The 15,636-nt window shown below is 39.3% G+C and overlaps 1 protein-coding gene across 1 annotated transcript; it reads left to right on the top strand.

The window, feature by feature from the left end:
• The first annotated feature begins 4,333 nt into the window (after positions 1-4,333).
• On the top strand, positions 4,334-7,275 carry LOC103436487 (ferredoxin--nitrite reductase, chloroplastic). Its single transcript, XM_008374916.4, has 4 exons — positions 4,334-4,947; positions 5,226-5,580; positions 5,701-5,989; positions 6,269-7,275. Exons 1-4 carry the CDS (start codon positions 4,575-4,577, stop codon positions 7,007-7,009), a joined length of 1,758 nt encoding a protein of 585 aa, XP_008373138.1. The 5' UTR covers positions 4,334-4,574; the 3' UTR covers positions 7,010-7,275.
• The last annotated feature ends 8,361 nt before the right edge of the window (positions 7,276-15,636 follow it).

The raw sequence follows: 15,636 nt of genomic DNA, 5'->3' as shown, positions 1-15,636 counted from the left end.
ATTAAGTATATATTGATCATATTAATTGGAAGTGGTTATAATATTAGTTATAAAAATCATTTTATAAGTACTTTCAAACTAGTCCTAAAAAATTGAGCCACATTTAGGTATGACTTTGATAGCGCTACAACTGAATCAAAACATTGAAGAAAATTTATAATTGATATTTTTTTTATACAACGATATACTTACACTAGGGGGTTGGGCAATAAATTAGTAGCGCACTCCCCATTCACGAGATTCAAACTTAAGACGTCTCCTTATAAGTGAAGAGGAGTACAAGTAGATCATATTGCTAAGTGGCAAGTATATTCTTTCTCAATACAATGATATTTTGCCAAGGAGGGACTGGGTTGGGGTGGGATGGAGTGGAAGGAAGGGGAATCTGTATAAAACCACACAATAAATTAATTATAATTATATATCAAACTATAAATTGCCGTCTTCTTCACCCATCAACTTGCTCAATTGTTTAATGGTTGCTCTAAAGTTTTTTATTGGTAAGGGGGCAAGTGTTTTGATAAAATGCCTCAGAGAGGAGGCTGAGGTATGGAAAGGTGACCTTTCAGGCCTTGGCCTTCCAAGTATGAACCGTGTTGGTGGTCTTGCTGCTTGAAGCTATATAAGCCAAATACAAATTCAACTATTAAATTACGAGTTCACTTTCATCTAAAGGGAAAAAACCTAATTAATTAGAAAATATAATAATATTGGTAATGTCGTAATTTTCTAAGTACAAGTAATATTTTATACTTAGAAAATGAGTATATTCATAGATTTAACATTCATGTCGTTTTTGTGATATACCCAATATTTTGACACAGCGTTTTGTATAATACCCGCTAAAAGAAGGGTAATATTGTCACAGCCCGTCCCGGGATTTTCTTATTAAGGACATGAAATGACGGATTTACCCTTAGCGGGTATTAAGGTATGTGTGTGACATTATTTGGTTTAACCTTAGATATGTTTTGGAAGAAAATAAATAAGATGAGTTGGATTATTAAATTTGGTTTTTGTTAATTTTGGTTAGGGATTTAGATGATGGATAGTGTGGATTGAAAGGGGACCATCTAAACCCTTACCCTCTCTCTATCCCGTAGCTCTCTCTCTCTCCTCCATCTCGACACTCTCTCTCTCACACCCATATTGTACGGCCACACCCAAAACCCCCCAAAACTCAGTGGATCGAAGTAAACAAGGTAAGAATCTTCATCCTCGTGATGTTTTGAGTTGATTGGTGCTAGTTTTAGGATGTGGAACCTTCGATTTCACGTGAACCCGAACCCCCCATTTTTGGTCACTGTTCATGCACACATAAAATGTTGTGTTTCAGGGAATTCTAAGCTTATAGTGAGCTTAGTGAGGTCCCAAGGAAGCTCGGAGTGCTTCGTTTGAAGGATTTGGACGTCGGGATCACGAGGGTTGAGTTTGGCCGGTTTTGCTTGGATTTTTCCGGTGAGATTTAGTTGTTTTTGGAGCTTAAAAATAGTGTATCGTGATTCTACATGTTTGGGGCTTCATTTTGGTATAAAATACGAAGAAAATGGTTGAGAAACGAAGGAGAACAAGGCGTTTAAAGTTTGGCTAGAAAAACCAGTCCGGCGAACCAAGGTTGGGGATGATGCGCGTGGGGGCGCGTGTCCCCGTGCCTGTCCTGGCGCGTGGGAGCGCGTGCGGCCTCCAAAAATTTATTTAAAAATTTCTCGACGTCCGTGACGTCGAGCAGGTCGATGTGGTATATTCATATACCCAAATTGAGCATCGTATGAGAAGTTATTTCGAATTGTTGGTTATGTGTTTAAATTAACGTTTTTATAGTTGTTTCGCATATAGGTGACACTTATCCCGAGGACGAGGGCATCCAGGGACGTCACGGGGGTTACGACCCATCGACTTATCAGTGAGTGGGCAGTTTTGTTTTCGTATTACCTATATACAACTGTTTTTTCCCAGAAAATGCGTTTATATAAAAATTATGATTTAAATTGCCATGCATGCAAATGTTGAGATATTTAGTTTGATAATTGATGCATATATATGTTAATTGACGCGGTGGACGCACATGTGAGTTTTTATATTATTCAGATGAGTTATTTTATGAGAATTGCATTGAAAGCTCATAACCTGCACCCTAGGTGATAGTGCTTATATTATTCACCACACCGCACGCTCGCCTTGGATCCAAGTAGGTGGATGTCGTACATACCATGTGAGGGTTCCGACATGCTAGTCGTATAGATCACTAGATGTGATTCCGACTAGTGGGTGACCTTAGTTATGTGCGCTGATGATTGATGAGAGAAGCACTAGAGCGTATTTATACACCTTTCATCGTACAGACTACTATACGTAGTTCCGAGTGATGTGCAGTGTAGTGCCGTACAGGTCACAGTTGGTGACTCCGGCAGGGCCGTATAGGTCACTGTGGTGACTCCGGTTGAGTGGGATGTTGAGCTTTAGAATCAGCCATACAGGACCATTGTAGGGTCTCCGGTTGATTTATTATTTCATTTGATTGATATTGATGCATTTCTGATTATATTTGGCATGGCGTGGCATATTATTTCTGAGATGTTATGTTGATGGATATGAGCTGAGTTTTGATGATATGTGTATATATATGTTTATATACTATTTTTCTGGGAAATTATACAGGTTTTACGGTGAGGGGTTAGAAATGTTTTAAATGAAATGTTTTGGAAAATCTTTGATTTTACTGACCCACTCATCTTTGTTTTGCGCCCCTCCAGGTTCTAGTTAGCGGTTGGTGGCTCTTGAGGTCTTTTTTCGGCATTCTGACAGACGTTCTGCATGTAGGACTCAACTGCGGGTGATGTATTTTATTTTGGTCCTACTTGACTGCACTTAAACCTATGCTCTGAATTTATGTGTTTACCTTATAACTCATCCTTTTATTCTAGTAGGTGGTTCTACTAGAGATTGGTTTGAATTCCTTCATATTCTGTTATATCTTGCTTCCGTGTCGCACTTTTGGTTACGTCACGCTCACGTGACGGCCAGCACGCCTTGATCCTCTGGGTCGGGGTGTGTCAAATATGACTTGACCCAAACTGTTAATATTAACAGGTAATATGACTTGACTTATTACTTGTTAAAGAAAATATATTTTAATTCAATAACTAATCAAATGAAAAAACTAATTAGCATTTACATATCACATCGTTACATAAATATTACTTCATATTTTGTGAAGAACATTAATTATTATGAATTTTTATTTATTTTTCCCTCCCTTAAAAATACTGTTCATGAGGTTTTGTAGGGTTTTAATAATCCAAACGATGATGTACCCATTGTCAAAGCGTAGAGATGCGAGTGTTTGCATATATTTTTTTTCTCACATTTTTCACGCTTGTAAATTAATTATAATGCATTTTTAATATGATTTTGTATTTTTAACTGCTTTGGTATTTTTAATGTGCTTAGGAAATTTTTAATCTCACTTACGAAGTTAAATACTATAAGGGTAAATTACATTTTACCCCCTCAGGTTTGGGTCGATTTCAATTCTTTACAACATCTTTAAAATTTCAATTTCATAGATTGACTTATTATTTTATTTCAATTTCATACATTCGTTAGAAAATCTATTAAGTGATGACGTGGCTGTCAAGTAATTTATCAGGTGAACGACCCGATTAGTAAGATTTATTCAGTAATTTATCAGGTAATTTACCCATACTATAACTATTGTAATAATTAGTAAGATTTATTCAGTAGTTTAAAATTATCAAACTAATTTTTTTTCTTAACGGGTTACTTGCAAGTAAATATGTTAAGAACCCATATCTTATTAGGTGAATGACCCAATTAGTTAATGTGTTGATCCGAAACTCGTTATTTTCATGTCTTTTCGTGTTAGGTTATAGAGTCGTGCAGGAAATTACCAGGTTAAGATCTTAACCACTAGGACAATTCACATTTGCAGTAATGTCGTACTTAGTTTTTAGAAGGCATAGTTTTTTAGTTTTTAGTCTCACTTTATTGCCTAAAATTGAATTTATCTCACTTTACTCCTGAAACTGTCAATATCGAGCTATTTCACCCCCACTTACGTACACATTGGCAGAGATTATGCAGTTTTAAAGGCTTAAGACAATTTGCAAATTTCATACTTGGCCAACCACAACGGCTTAATCTTTTCCAGCATGATATGAAATGTCCACTTTAACCGACTTAAGCTTAAGAAGAGCATGGAAAAATAAGTTTGATAAACACATCTCCATAACGTGGCACATGCTTGACACACCACCCCACAAAGACAATTATCCAATTGGCATTTGGTATGAAAAAACAAAACAGAAACAAATTGGTGAACACAAACCCAAAACACAGATGACCCTTGGCACCACCCAAGAGTCCACTCTCAACAAAAAAAAAAAACCTCTCCCTCCTCCTAAGGTCCTCACCAGCCACCGCTGATCCTACACCTTCACCTACAAAAATGAACACCCTCCTCGTCTCTCTCTCAATTCCCACTTCACCTCCACCAAAATCTTCAGCTCTTTGCTATCATTACCTGCGGCAGCATACTTCTAGTACTATCAACCATGTCACCATCCCTCTCTGTTCTATTCCTATCCCCTCCCCTGTCCTCAGCAGCTCCCTACTGCAGGGCAACAAGGCTGGCAGCTGCCACCACCCCGGTGGCGCCGGTTTCTGCCGAGGTGGAGGCGGCGAGGCTGGAACCTAGAGTGGAGGAGAGAGATGGGTACTGGGTTTTGAAGGAGAAGTTTAGAGGAGGGATTAATGTTCAGGAGAAGGTGAAGATTGAGAGGGAGCCTATGAAGCTTTTCATGGAAGGTGGGATTGAAGATCTTGCCAAGATCTCTTTTGAGGAACTTGACAAGGCTAAGGATACTAAGGATGATATCGATGTCAGGCTCAAGTGGCTTGGGCTTTTCCACAGGAGAAAGCAACATTGTAAGTTAGTTTGATATATATTTGTTATATGATTTGAATGACTCAGGTCAGTAAATTAGTTCGAATATTCGTGAGGGTAATGGTCTTTATTGTCGATGTTGCTATGTTATGTTGTCAGATTATTAATAAGGATCGCACTTTAGAACATGAATTCGTTTAATTAATGTGCGAAGTTGAAGGTCCGACAAGAAGATTGGCAGATTGTTTGACATCTTTTTATTACACCCATCAAGCACCTCATGGTTTCCATATGTTCTTAATCAAATTTTCTTGACCAGATGGTAGATTTATGATGAGATTGAAGCTACCAAATGGTGTCACAACAAGTGCACAAACGAGATATCTTGCGAGTGTGATAAGAAAATATGGCAAGGATGGCTGTGCGGATGTCACAACAAGGCAAAATTGGCAAATCCGCGGAGTAGTACTGCCGGATGTGCTGGAAATTTTGAAAGGTCTTGCCGAAGTTGGATTGACGAGTCTGCAGAGTGGCATGGACAATGTGAGAAATCCAGTTGGAAATCCTCTTGCAGGCATTGACCCACTCGAGGTTGTCGATACAAGACCTTACACAAACTTGTTGTCTCAATATATCACTGGGAATTCACTTGGAAATCCAAATGTCACAAACTTGTAAGTGTTTTGGCTCCCGCATATGCTGAAAATACTGTTCCGTTCTTTGTATACAATTAGGGGCTTAATTTTTACATGAGTAGAAATACTTGGTCTCTTAAGTTTGGTTCATCTGAGCAGGCCAAGAAAGTGGAATGTGGCTGTGGTGGGCACTCATGACCTTTTCGAGCATCCCCACATCAACGATCTTGCTTACATGCCTGCAACAAAGGATGGCAGATTCGGATTCAATTTGCTCGTTGGAGGATTCTTCAGTCCCAAGCGATGCGCAGAGGCAGTTCCCCTTGATGCCTGGGTCTCCGCGGATGATGTGATCCCAGTTTGCAAAGCAATACTAGAGGCCTATAGAGACCTTGGCTTCAGAGGGAACCGACAAAAAACAAGAATGATGTGGTTGATTGATGAACTAGTAAGTAATTGTTGTCCGACTTATAATAGTCCTAGTTTCAATATGCGGTAATAAGTGTAATCTCCCAAGTTACTGAATTTGGTGTACTATGTTTCTATATTATTACAGAGAAAACCCTCACAAAAATTTCGAAGATCTACATTATATAAAATGTTTAGTAGCAAATCAGAATGCGATCGAATTGTTTTTCTTCTTTTGTGCACTAAATGTATATTGCCGAACTCAAGAATTTTTGTTATAGTATTTGCCTGACAGTTTTTGAACATCGTACGAATGCAGGGCATAGAAGGATTTAGGTCAGAGGTTGTGAAAAGAATGCCTTTCGAAGACCTGGTGAGAGCATCTTCCGAAGACCTGGTTAAGAAGCAATGGGAAAGGAGAGATTATATGGGTGTCCATCCGCAGAAACAAGAAGGTTTAAGCTATGTGGGACTTCACATTCCTGTAGGCCGGCTTCAAGCAGATGACATGGATGAGCTAGCTCGTTTAGCCGATGAGTATGGCACAGGGGAACTCCGGCTCACCGTGGAGCAAAACATAATCCTCCCCAATGTAGAGAATTCAAGAATTGAAGCATTACTCAAAGAGCCTCTTTTGCAAAATAAGTATTCCCCCAAACCTTCAATTCTCATGAAAGGATTGGTGGCCTGCACTGGCAACCAGTTCTGTGGGCAAGCAATCATTGAGACAAAAGCAAGGGCCTTGAAGGTGACCGAGGAGGTGGAAAGGCACGTGGCAGTGACTCGACCGGTGAGGATGCATTGGACAGGGTGTCCAAATACCTGTGCACAAGTGCAAGTGGCGGATATTGGTTTCATGGGGTGCATGGCAAGGGATGAGAATGGGAAGCCTTGTGAAGGGGCTGATGTTTTCTTGGGAGGAAGAATAGGGAGTGACTCACATCTGGGAGATGTTTATAAGAAGAGTGTCCCTTGCAAGGACTTGGTGCCCTTGGTTGTTGACCTCTTGATAAGCCACTTTGGAGCTGTCCGTAGGGAGAGGGAAGAAGGGGAAGATTAATTCAAACAAACCGGAACGTTGGAGGGTTCGATGCAGTTTGCAATCGTAGCAGCATGAAGAATTTTCATGGCACCGTCTTCTGGTGGCCGAAAAAGATACGGACGAAGAATGTATGGCGTTATGGAACCAAATAAGCTGACTTTTACACTTTACACTGCTTTAGTTTGGAGATTGGTTTTATATCAACTCTGTAGAATTGTAATTCCTTGATTTCATTGATAACACAATATTACAAATATATACTAATCAATTGACTTGAGATACAATTAATCCTAAGCCCACAGGGTTTACAAGTAATCCTACAGCATGGTGACAAGTTTGGACCTCAAGAGTGCGAAGCATGGGGATGGAAGCCTCTTGGTAAGAACATCCGCATGTTGGTTGATAGAAGGAATAAATTGCACCTTGTGGGTACCAATTTTTACATGTTAACTAACGAAGTGATAATCTACCTCCATGTGCTTCGTTCGAGCATGAAAAAACGGATTTGCAACTATGTAGGTAGTGCTCAAATTATCATAGAATAAGAAAATAGGTGAACGTACTGGATGACGAAGCTCACAAAGAACATAGGAAAGCCAAATCGATTTAGTACAAGCATGAGCCAAAGCCCTATAATCGGATTCAACGCTAGAACGGAAGACCGTTGGTTGCTTAGTGGAACTCCAAGAAATTAAATTAGGCCCATAAACAATAAGAAATCCGGAAGTGGAGCAATGAGTGTCCAGACCCCCATCCAATCAACATTGGAATAGCCACGAAGGGTAGGAGGAACAGAAGAGCGCCGAAAAGTAATCCATGGTCAATAGTCACCATACCATACCGGAGAATACGTATAAGTTTTGCTGCAATCAGATGTGTGTGAGTAGGACGAGACATGAACTAAGAAAGATGATTGACAACATAAGCATGATCTGGACGAGTAAGGTGAGATACTATAGAGATCCCAATAGATGACGAAATTTCGAAGGATTAGAGAGCGGAGTACCATCCTCATTAGATAATTGTGTATGAGAGGCAATCAGAGTACTGCATGGTTTACAATCAATCATACTTGTCCACTTAAGCAAGTCGAGAGCATATTTAGTTTGAGAAAGATCAATACCAACATAAGTAGGTCGGACCTTATTGGCCAAAAAATAATGAAGCGGACCAAAATCCTTACATCAAATGGTGCAAAGCCACAAAATTATTCCCAATTAAAATAATATCATCTACATAAAGTAATAAGATAGGATGAGTAGTACCATGGTGAAAGATAAAGAGAGAAGGATCGGCCAAGCTTTGTACAAAACCATGATGAAGTATAAAATTACTGAAGCGGTGAAACCAAGCACCGGGAGCCTGTTTGAGACCATAGAGTGCCTTGTGTAACTTACAGACGTGATGAGGGCAGTTAGGATCCACAAAGCTCGTGGGTTGGACCATAAAAACATCCTCCTGTAAGTGGCCATGTAAGAATGCATTTTTGACATCCAGTTGATGAATGGACCAACCATTTATGACTGCTAAATTGAGTATATGATAAATAGTAGCTGGCTTGACAACTAGACTAAACGTCTCATCATAATCAAACCCATAATGTTATTGAAAGCCTATAGCAACTATACGAGCCTTGTAGCGCTTAATAGAACCATTTGCATGACGCTTAATACGAAAAACCCATTGGCAACCAACTAAATTTTGAGAGGGATGTGACAGAACAAGAGACCATGTACCATTTTTAAGCAAGGCATTAAATTCATCTGCCATTGCAGCATGCCATTAATGGAGGCGAGAAGCTTGCGTAAAACAAGTAGGCTTGGGCATATCAGAAGTAGAGGCAGTGAGTGTGTGGGGAAGCAGATAGCGGATAGCGGACGGTGCCATCGTTGAATTGTTTGGGTTTAAAGTGGCCAGTGCGAGGACGAGTGACCTTGGGATGGACTAATGTAGGCATGGGAAGGCTTGGAAAGTGCACGACCTGCTGATCAGTAGACCCATCAAGGCCGGCTTGGTCAATGCGAGGTTGCAAGGTCTGGAGCACTGGAGAGAAGAGGCGGCCCAAGTGCAGGCGTTTTGGGCTGAGGCACGCTGGGTTGAGGCGGAATGGACTGAGCATAGAGTTAGCAGCAATAAAAGCAGGAAACACTCCTAGGCTGGCTTGGCAAGGCGGGAGTGACTAGAGCAACTGAGCTAGGTGCTGCAGGCTAGAACAGAGGTGAAAGCTGAGTGTTGCTGTGCTTTAGGAGGGGCACAATGTTAGACTAGGCTGCAGGGGCAGCATGACGGGAAAATGGGAAAGTGGTATCGTCGAATGTGACAAGACGGGAGATGAAAACCCGATTATTCGCCGGATCAAAACACCAATATCCTTTTATTGCATGCTTTAACCTACAAAAACATATTTTTTAGAACGAGGTTCCAATTTGTTAGTAACATAAGCTTGTAAGTGCGAGTAACACGCTCAAACAAACATACGAAGGGGTGACAAATTGGGGTGGTGACCAAAGAGACGAAAATAGGGACTAGACCAACCAAGACTCAAAGAAAGAAGAAAATTATAGAAGAAAATTAATAATAAAGATGGCTGTAAGGGCAGCTTCGACCTAGAGAGAGGACAGGGCATGAGAGCTGTTAAGGAGAGACGTGTGACAGTGAAGATGTGATGATGATGGCTCTCCACAAGACCATTTTGTTCGGGGTGTAAGGGCATGATATATGATGAATGATTCCTATATTTGACAAAAGAAATTAAAAGAAGTTTTAATGTATTTTGTACCACCATCAATTTGAATAAATTTAATGGACAAATTAAATATATTTTTCACCATATTGTAAAGTGATTCGAAGTGTGTTAAAACTTCGGATTTGGCATGCATAGGGAAAATCTATGAGTAATGACTATAATCATATGTAAATAACACATAATAATGGAAGCCGGAAAGAGACGGCGTAGAGGACATCCAAACATCAGAGTGAATTAAATAAAATGGAAATGGAGCACTAATTTTATTAGAATCAAAAGGAAATTTCTGCAAATTAGAAAGTACACAGACAGTGCTTTTGTTTGTCCACCTGTTTGTAAAAAGGGAGGACAGGAGCAAAGGCGATCGCTATTCACACATTTCTTTTTTTCTTTATGTTTTTATGGCATTCTCCACATGTCATTATTTCTCAAATAAAGTCAAATTCTAATAAATCAGTCCGTCTTTCATCCCTTGGAGTGTATGGAACTTTCTCATCTTTCGCGGAAAACCTTCTTCTTATGACTCGATTTTTTTCATTTCTCCAAAAACTTTTGAATTAGGAGACTCATCGTCGAGGTGTCGGGACATGGTCTCCCAATCCTTCTCCTCTTGGTTTTCTTGCCTATTTAACTCCATTTCTCTCGCATTTGCTTCATCTCTAGCCTTGTCTTGCTCATATGTTTAATATGTCTCATTCCATATTTAGTGAATGTTGGCGAGCAAGTTCGTCACTTGTTTTGAATAATCATTATTTGAAGAACTCCCTCTTGCATCTTTTTTCTTAGCAGCCATCTTACTAATAGGCCTTGAGGTTTCTTCAGTTCGTGTGACTGATTTAATTGGGGTCTCCAATGACGACACTTCAGTAGTTGATTCTTGCAATGGAGTCTTGTTCAACTGAACTTGTGGACCAGTAGGCAAAACTATGTACTTGGGAGTATGCTTCACATGTTCCAACATTCGTGCCTTGTGAATGATTTCTCGTTATAAAGATTGAACCCCATTTGAGCTTGTAATTGCTGAAAAAATTGTGAAACAACATAAAGATTTACATAACAAATGTTAAAAAAACATATAAATTACATTTTTAATTTATTAAATAGTAAAATCATATTACCACATTGGCTAAATTATCACCACTTCGATAAATTCCTTCTGCTTTTGCAAGGGCTTCTTGCCAAGCTTTTAAATCTTTGCGCATATGTCTGTACCTACTTGACATAGATTGCTTACTTCGGGGAGTGCCTTGAATCTGCTCAATAAATTGTGCATGAATCTTTTTCCACATATGTTGCACCCTTATCTAATTTCTCGTGATCGGGTCATGAGTAACAAGCATCGAAGCTTGAAGCAAAACATATGTCTTCCCCAATCGGCCAATTTAACTTCTCATTCATTTTTCTTGGTAACAAAAGGATTTGGGAGGTAGAAAAAAAATATAGGAGATTGTAGTGAAAATAAATATTGAGTTGTGATGTGGAGAATGAAAATTATGGTTAGGTATTTGTAGAAAAAAATGTTGGTATTTTTTTGGATTTTTTACCGTTAGAATAATCTTGACCATTGATTTCAAAATTATTACTGTTGGATGCCCAAGATCTCGCAATGTGGTAGTTGAACAAAAAGCTGCAACTTTTTATTGTTGGAAATCCAACAGTCTAGATGCAAAGGCCATTGGAAATCCAATGGCTGGGTTTGCATAGAAAAAAAGTCATTTGACTCTATGTTGTGCCACATTGGGAAGGGAGGCTCTGTCTCTTGCTGGCATCTGTCACTTTAAGAGGCGCAAGCCCGGGCTTCAGTTGCAAGGGAAGCTCAATGGGTTGATGCTTTTGGTCTAATTGCCTTTTTTTTCTTTTTCTTTTTGGAGCCTTTGCGCATCACTGTGTGTGGAGGAAGTGCACAAACTTGAGCAACCTGCAAAATCGTAAACAACCATGAGCAAGGCTAGGATCGGGGGTACCGGCGAAAGGCTTTCCAACAGTCAAGTTAGTGAACAATGTTAGGCTCAAGTAGTGGGCAAGAGAATTCAAATATAAAGATTATGTTACCAGAGATGAACCCTAGATGGGGTGTTTGTACTGTAGAGAGAAAGACTTTTTTCAGGATAAAATCCTTGTTCTAAGTCGGTAGAATCCTACAGGATATCTAAAAATAGATATTACACCCTCTTAGGAGTTGTGACTACTTGACGCACATTCCAATTCCTAGATTGTAGGAACTCCAAGACTTAATAAGAATCTGATTGTATCCATATCCAGATCATATCCCGTGTCTTGCGAAACAAGTATGGTCATCTAACGGAGTCTCTCGGACTTCGCCTATTACCTCGGAACAGAGTGATGGTTCCACCGTTGCTCTATCTGATACAGCTCCGATCGAAGCTGGTGAGTCCATGACCGGACTTTTAAGGTAACTGTATTTAGATCAGCCTTTATCCGACCCTAAAAAATAATGGTCCCATAAGAATAAAAATATAATAAAATAAACAAAACATTTTTCTTTTCATGTTTATTACTAATCGCAAGCAAATATATACCTTCAAACCTACCATATTCTTAGATTTCGTAAGTAAATATGAAGTTATGTAAAAAACTGGGATTACTACGAGCTACGCTGCATTTGGTTCGCGATTTTTTTCACTCCAACAGACATGAAGTCATTAACAAAAAGGAAGCTTAAAGACTGCCAGGAAAAATAAATCTTACAAAGGAGTGGTGATATGATACATGTATAGAGAGACTGAGAAATAACAATTCAAAAACAGATTCCTCTTTGCTACTGACCAAAAGAGATCATAAAATAGGCTCAACTTGAAATGCGATCCATTGATGATGAATTGGGGGGCAAGAGTTAAACAAATCTTCGGCCACTCCATTGATACAAACAGTCTAGTTTTAAGATCCATCATTTGAAAATCATCCCTCCAAATTAGACTTGGTAATTTTTTACATGACCTTTAACCTAGCACGAAAATAACAGATTTTAGGTCAACTTGATAAGAAAAAAAGTTAGTTTGATAATTTTAAACTACTCATACACCTTACTACAATAGCCATAGAATTTAAAAATACCAAAGTGAGATTAAAAAAGGGAATTGTTATTAGCACTCAACCCTCATCTACAAAGATTAATCAAAACCCTCCCAAGTTTTTTAGAGGATTCATGAGGATATTTATGGACCTATCCAACCAACATGCAGACCATTTAGATACTTCATGGTATGTCTGCTTACTGTCCATACACAATGCTGCTTTTGCGAAACTCCTAGCTTAAATCATTAAGCTTAGAGCTCACTACCCTGGAGAGTTTATGTCACAGTCTTTTGACGATTATTGTATGTTAGTTGTAATTGAAGTTGAAGATCCTGTACCCTGTGTTCATACCCAAAATAGCCTGGTAGAAGTTTTCATTAAGTGCCTTCAATCGATAGCTCGGACTTTGGTTATGCAAACCAAATTGCCAGTATCTGCCTGAGGCTATGCAATATTGCATGCAGCTATGTTGGTTCGCCTAAGGCCTACCGCTACCCAATCTCATTCACTATTACAGTTGGTTACAGGATACGAGCCTAATGTCTAACTTCCAAATAAAGTGAGTATGCTTTTGGATAATCCTTTTGAGTTTGTCATAACTTCCAAATAAAAGAGCTACAAGCTATTTAACTCAGAAAGTTTACGCATACTGATTCCTTGGACCAACTTGTAAAAAGTAGACTTTGGCAATGACTTCGTGAAGAGATCGGCCAGGTTGTCATGGGAATGGATTTGCTTGACTTAAATGTTCTAATGCTGTTGTTGATGGTGAAAATAAAAGAACTTCGGTGCAATATGTTTGGTCTTGTCTCCCTTGATGTAACCCTTCTTTAGTTGATCGATACATACAACCTTGTTTTCAAAGATTGTCGTAGGAACGTCAACGATGGTAAAAAGACCGCTAGTGTTTCAAATATGTTCCATGACTGCTCTCAACCAAAAACATTTACGTGAGGCTTTATGCAAGGCGAAAATCTCAGCATGGTTCGAAGGAGTCACAACTAACGATTGCTTAGTAGACCTCCATGAAATTGTGGTGTCTCCAACAGTAAATACATAACCCATTTGAGAAAGTGCCCTATGTGAGTCAGACAAATAACTTGCATCAGCATAACCAATAAGACAGGAATGAACCCGATGACCGAAGAGGATGGCGGCTTCCTTCAAGGATTCATGGGTGTAGAACAAGCCCAAATCCATCATACCTTTGAGGTGGTGGAAAATGTCTTTAACACCATTCCAGTGTCTACGTGTAGGCGTATTACTGTATCTTGCCAAAAGATTCACAGAGAAGGAGATGTCGGATCTAGTGCATTGAGCCAGGTGCAATGAAGCATCAATTTCATTTAGGTATGGAACTTCAGGCTCCAAAATCTCATCCTCATCCTCTTTAGGACATAAAGGATCACATTTAGCATCTAGGGTCTGAACGACCATAGAAGTACTTGAAGGCTTCGCTTTATCCTCATTAAAATGTCGCAACACCTTTTGGGTGGAGTTCGATTAATGTGCTAGGATTTCATTCGAACAATGCTCGATCTCTAGGCATAGGCAATATCAAGTTTTCCCAAGATCTTTCATCTCAAATTTCGATTTCAAGTGAGTGACAGTTTCCTCAAGCTCTTTAGGAGTCCCTATGAGATTCATGTCATCGACATAGACTACAATGATTGCAAAATTGAAATTTGACTTCTTAATAAACACTTATGGGCATAGCTTATTGTTTACATAACCCTAACTTGTAAAATACTCACCCAGATGGTTATACCACATCCGTCCAAATTGTTTCAATCCATAGAGTGATTTCCTTAATCGAATTGAGAGGGTGTTCCGTGGTTTAGAACTATTTCATCCAGTCAATGTAAGTCATTCGGGAACTTTCATATAAATTTCCGTATCAAAGATCCCTATAGAGATACGCGGTTCCACGTCCACAAGTTGCATATTCAGTTTTTCAAAAACTACTAAATTGATAAGGTAGTAGAACATTATGACGTCCATTAAGGGAGAATAGTTCTCCCCGTAATCAATCTCAGGGCGTTGAGAGAAGCCTTGCTACGAGGCGTGCTTTGTATCACACTATTTCATTATTTTCATTACATTTTCTTACAAAAACCCACTTGTAGCCCATGGGCTTAACTTGTGGTGGAGTAGTAGCTATAGGCCCAAACACTTTTTGTTTCGCAAGCGAATGAAGTTCGACCTGGATTGCTTATTTCCAGGTTGACCAGTCAGTTTACATCAAAATTCATCACTGGAACATAGTTCAATGTCATCACTAAGTATGATGTCAGTAGCTACTGTTTATGCAAAGTTGTCGTTAATGATCATCTCATTTTGATACCAAACCTCATCCAAAATTGTGTAATGGACCGAAATCTTGCGATTCTTGAGAGGCCGATTTGTTTCGTCTAAGACATCACCGTAATCCAGAATAAACAGATGAGTAAGTAATGGTCAGATTCATACTAGGATCACTAGTTTGTGCCATTTTCTTTTTCCAGGGTTGTGAATCCTTTGAACCAAGAGGTTTGCCACATTTTAGGGTAAGAGCAAATGATTGGCTAGCTGCCAGTGTATAGGGCACCGTGGGAGATGCAGCCGACCTTTCTTTGGGGACGGTTTGTCCTTCTAGGATAATTTTACGGAGTACTTTAGGTACGTTGATCCTTGAAGGTGTGTTTGTAGTTGGTATATAAGATCTCGTCATCTTAGCTAGATCAGTAAAAGCATCTGGCATGCTTTGAGCAACGCTTTGAAGATCTAGAATATAACGCATTCTAGTTTCAGATTAACCAGTATGGAGGTCTAAATGAGAAATAGTAGGAGCAAACCACAATTATTTATAATGTTATATAGGAAT

Source organism: Malus domestica, chromosome 05, assembly GCF_042453785.1.
Source record: "Malus domestica chromosome 05, GDT2T_hap1".
Taxonomy (NCBI): Eukaryota; Viridiplantae; Streptophyta; class Magnoliopsida; order Rosales; family Rosaceae; genus Malus; species Malus domestica.
Note: the sequence above shows the minus strand (reverse complement) of the source record. Positions and strands in the feature narration are given on the sequence as shown.

Coding starts and splice junctions, on each gene's coding strand:
- LOC103436487 (XM_008374916.4), top strand. CDS start 4,575: ATGTCACCATCCCTCTCTGTTCTATTCCTATCCCCTCCCCTGTCCTCA. Junction 5,581..5,700: donor AATCCAAATGTCACAAACTT/GTAAGTGTTTTG, acceptor TCATCTGAGCAG/GCCAAGAAAGTGGAATGTGG. Junction 5,990..6,268: donor TGTGGTTGATTGATGAACTA/GTAAGTAATTGT, acceptor GTACGAATGCAG/GGCATAGAAGGATTTAGGTC.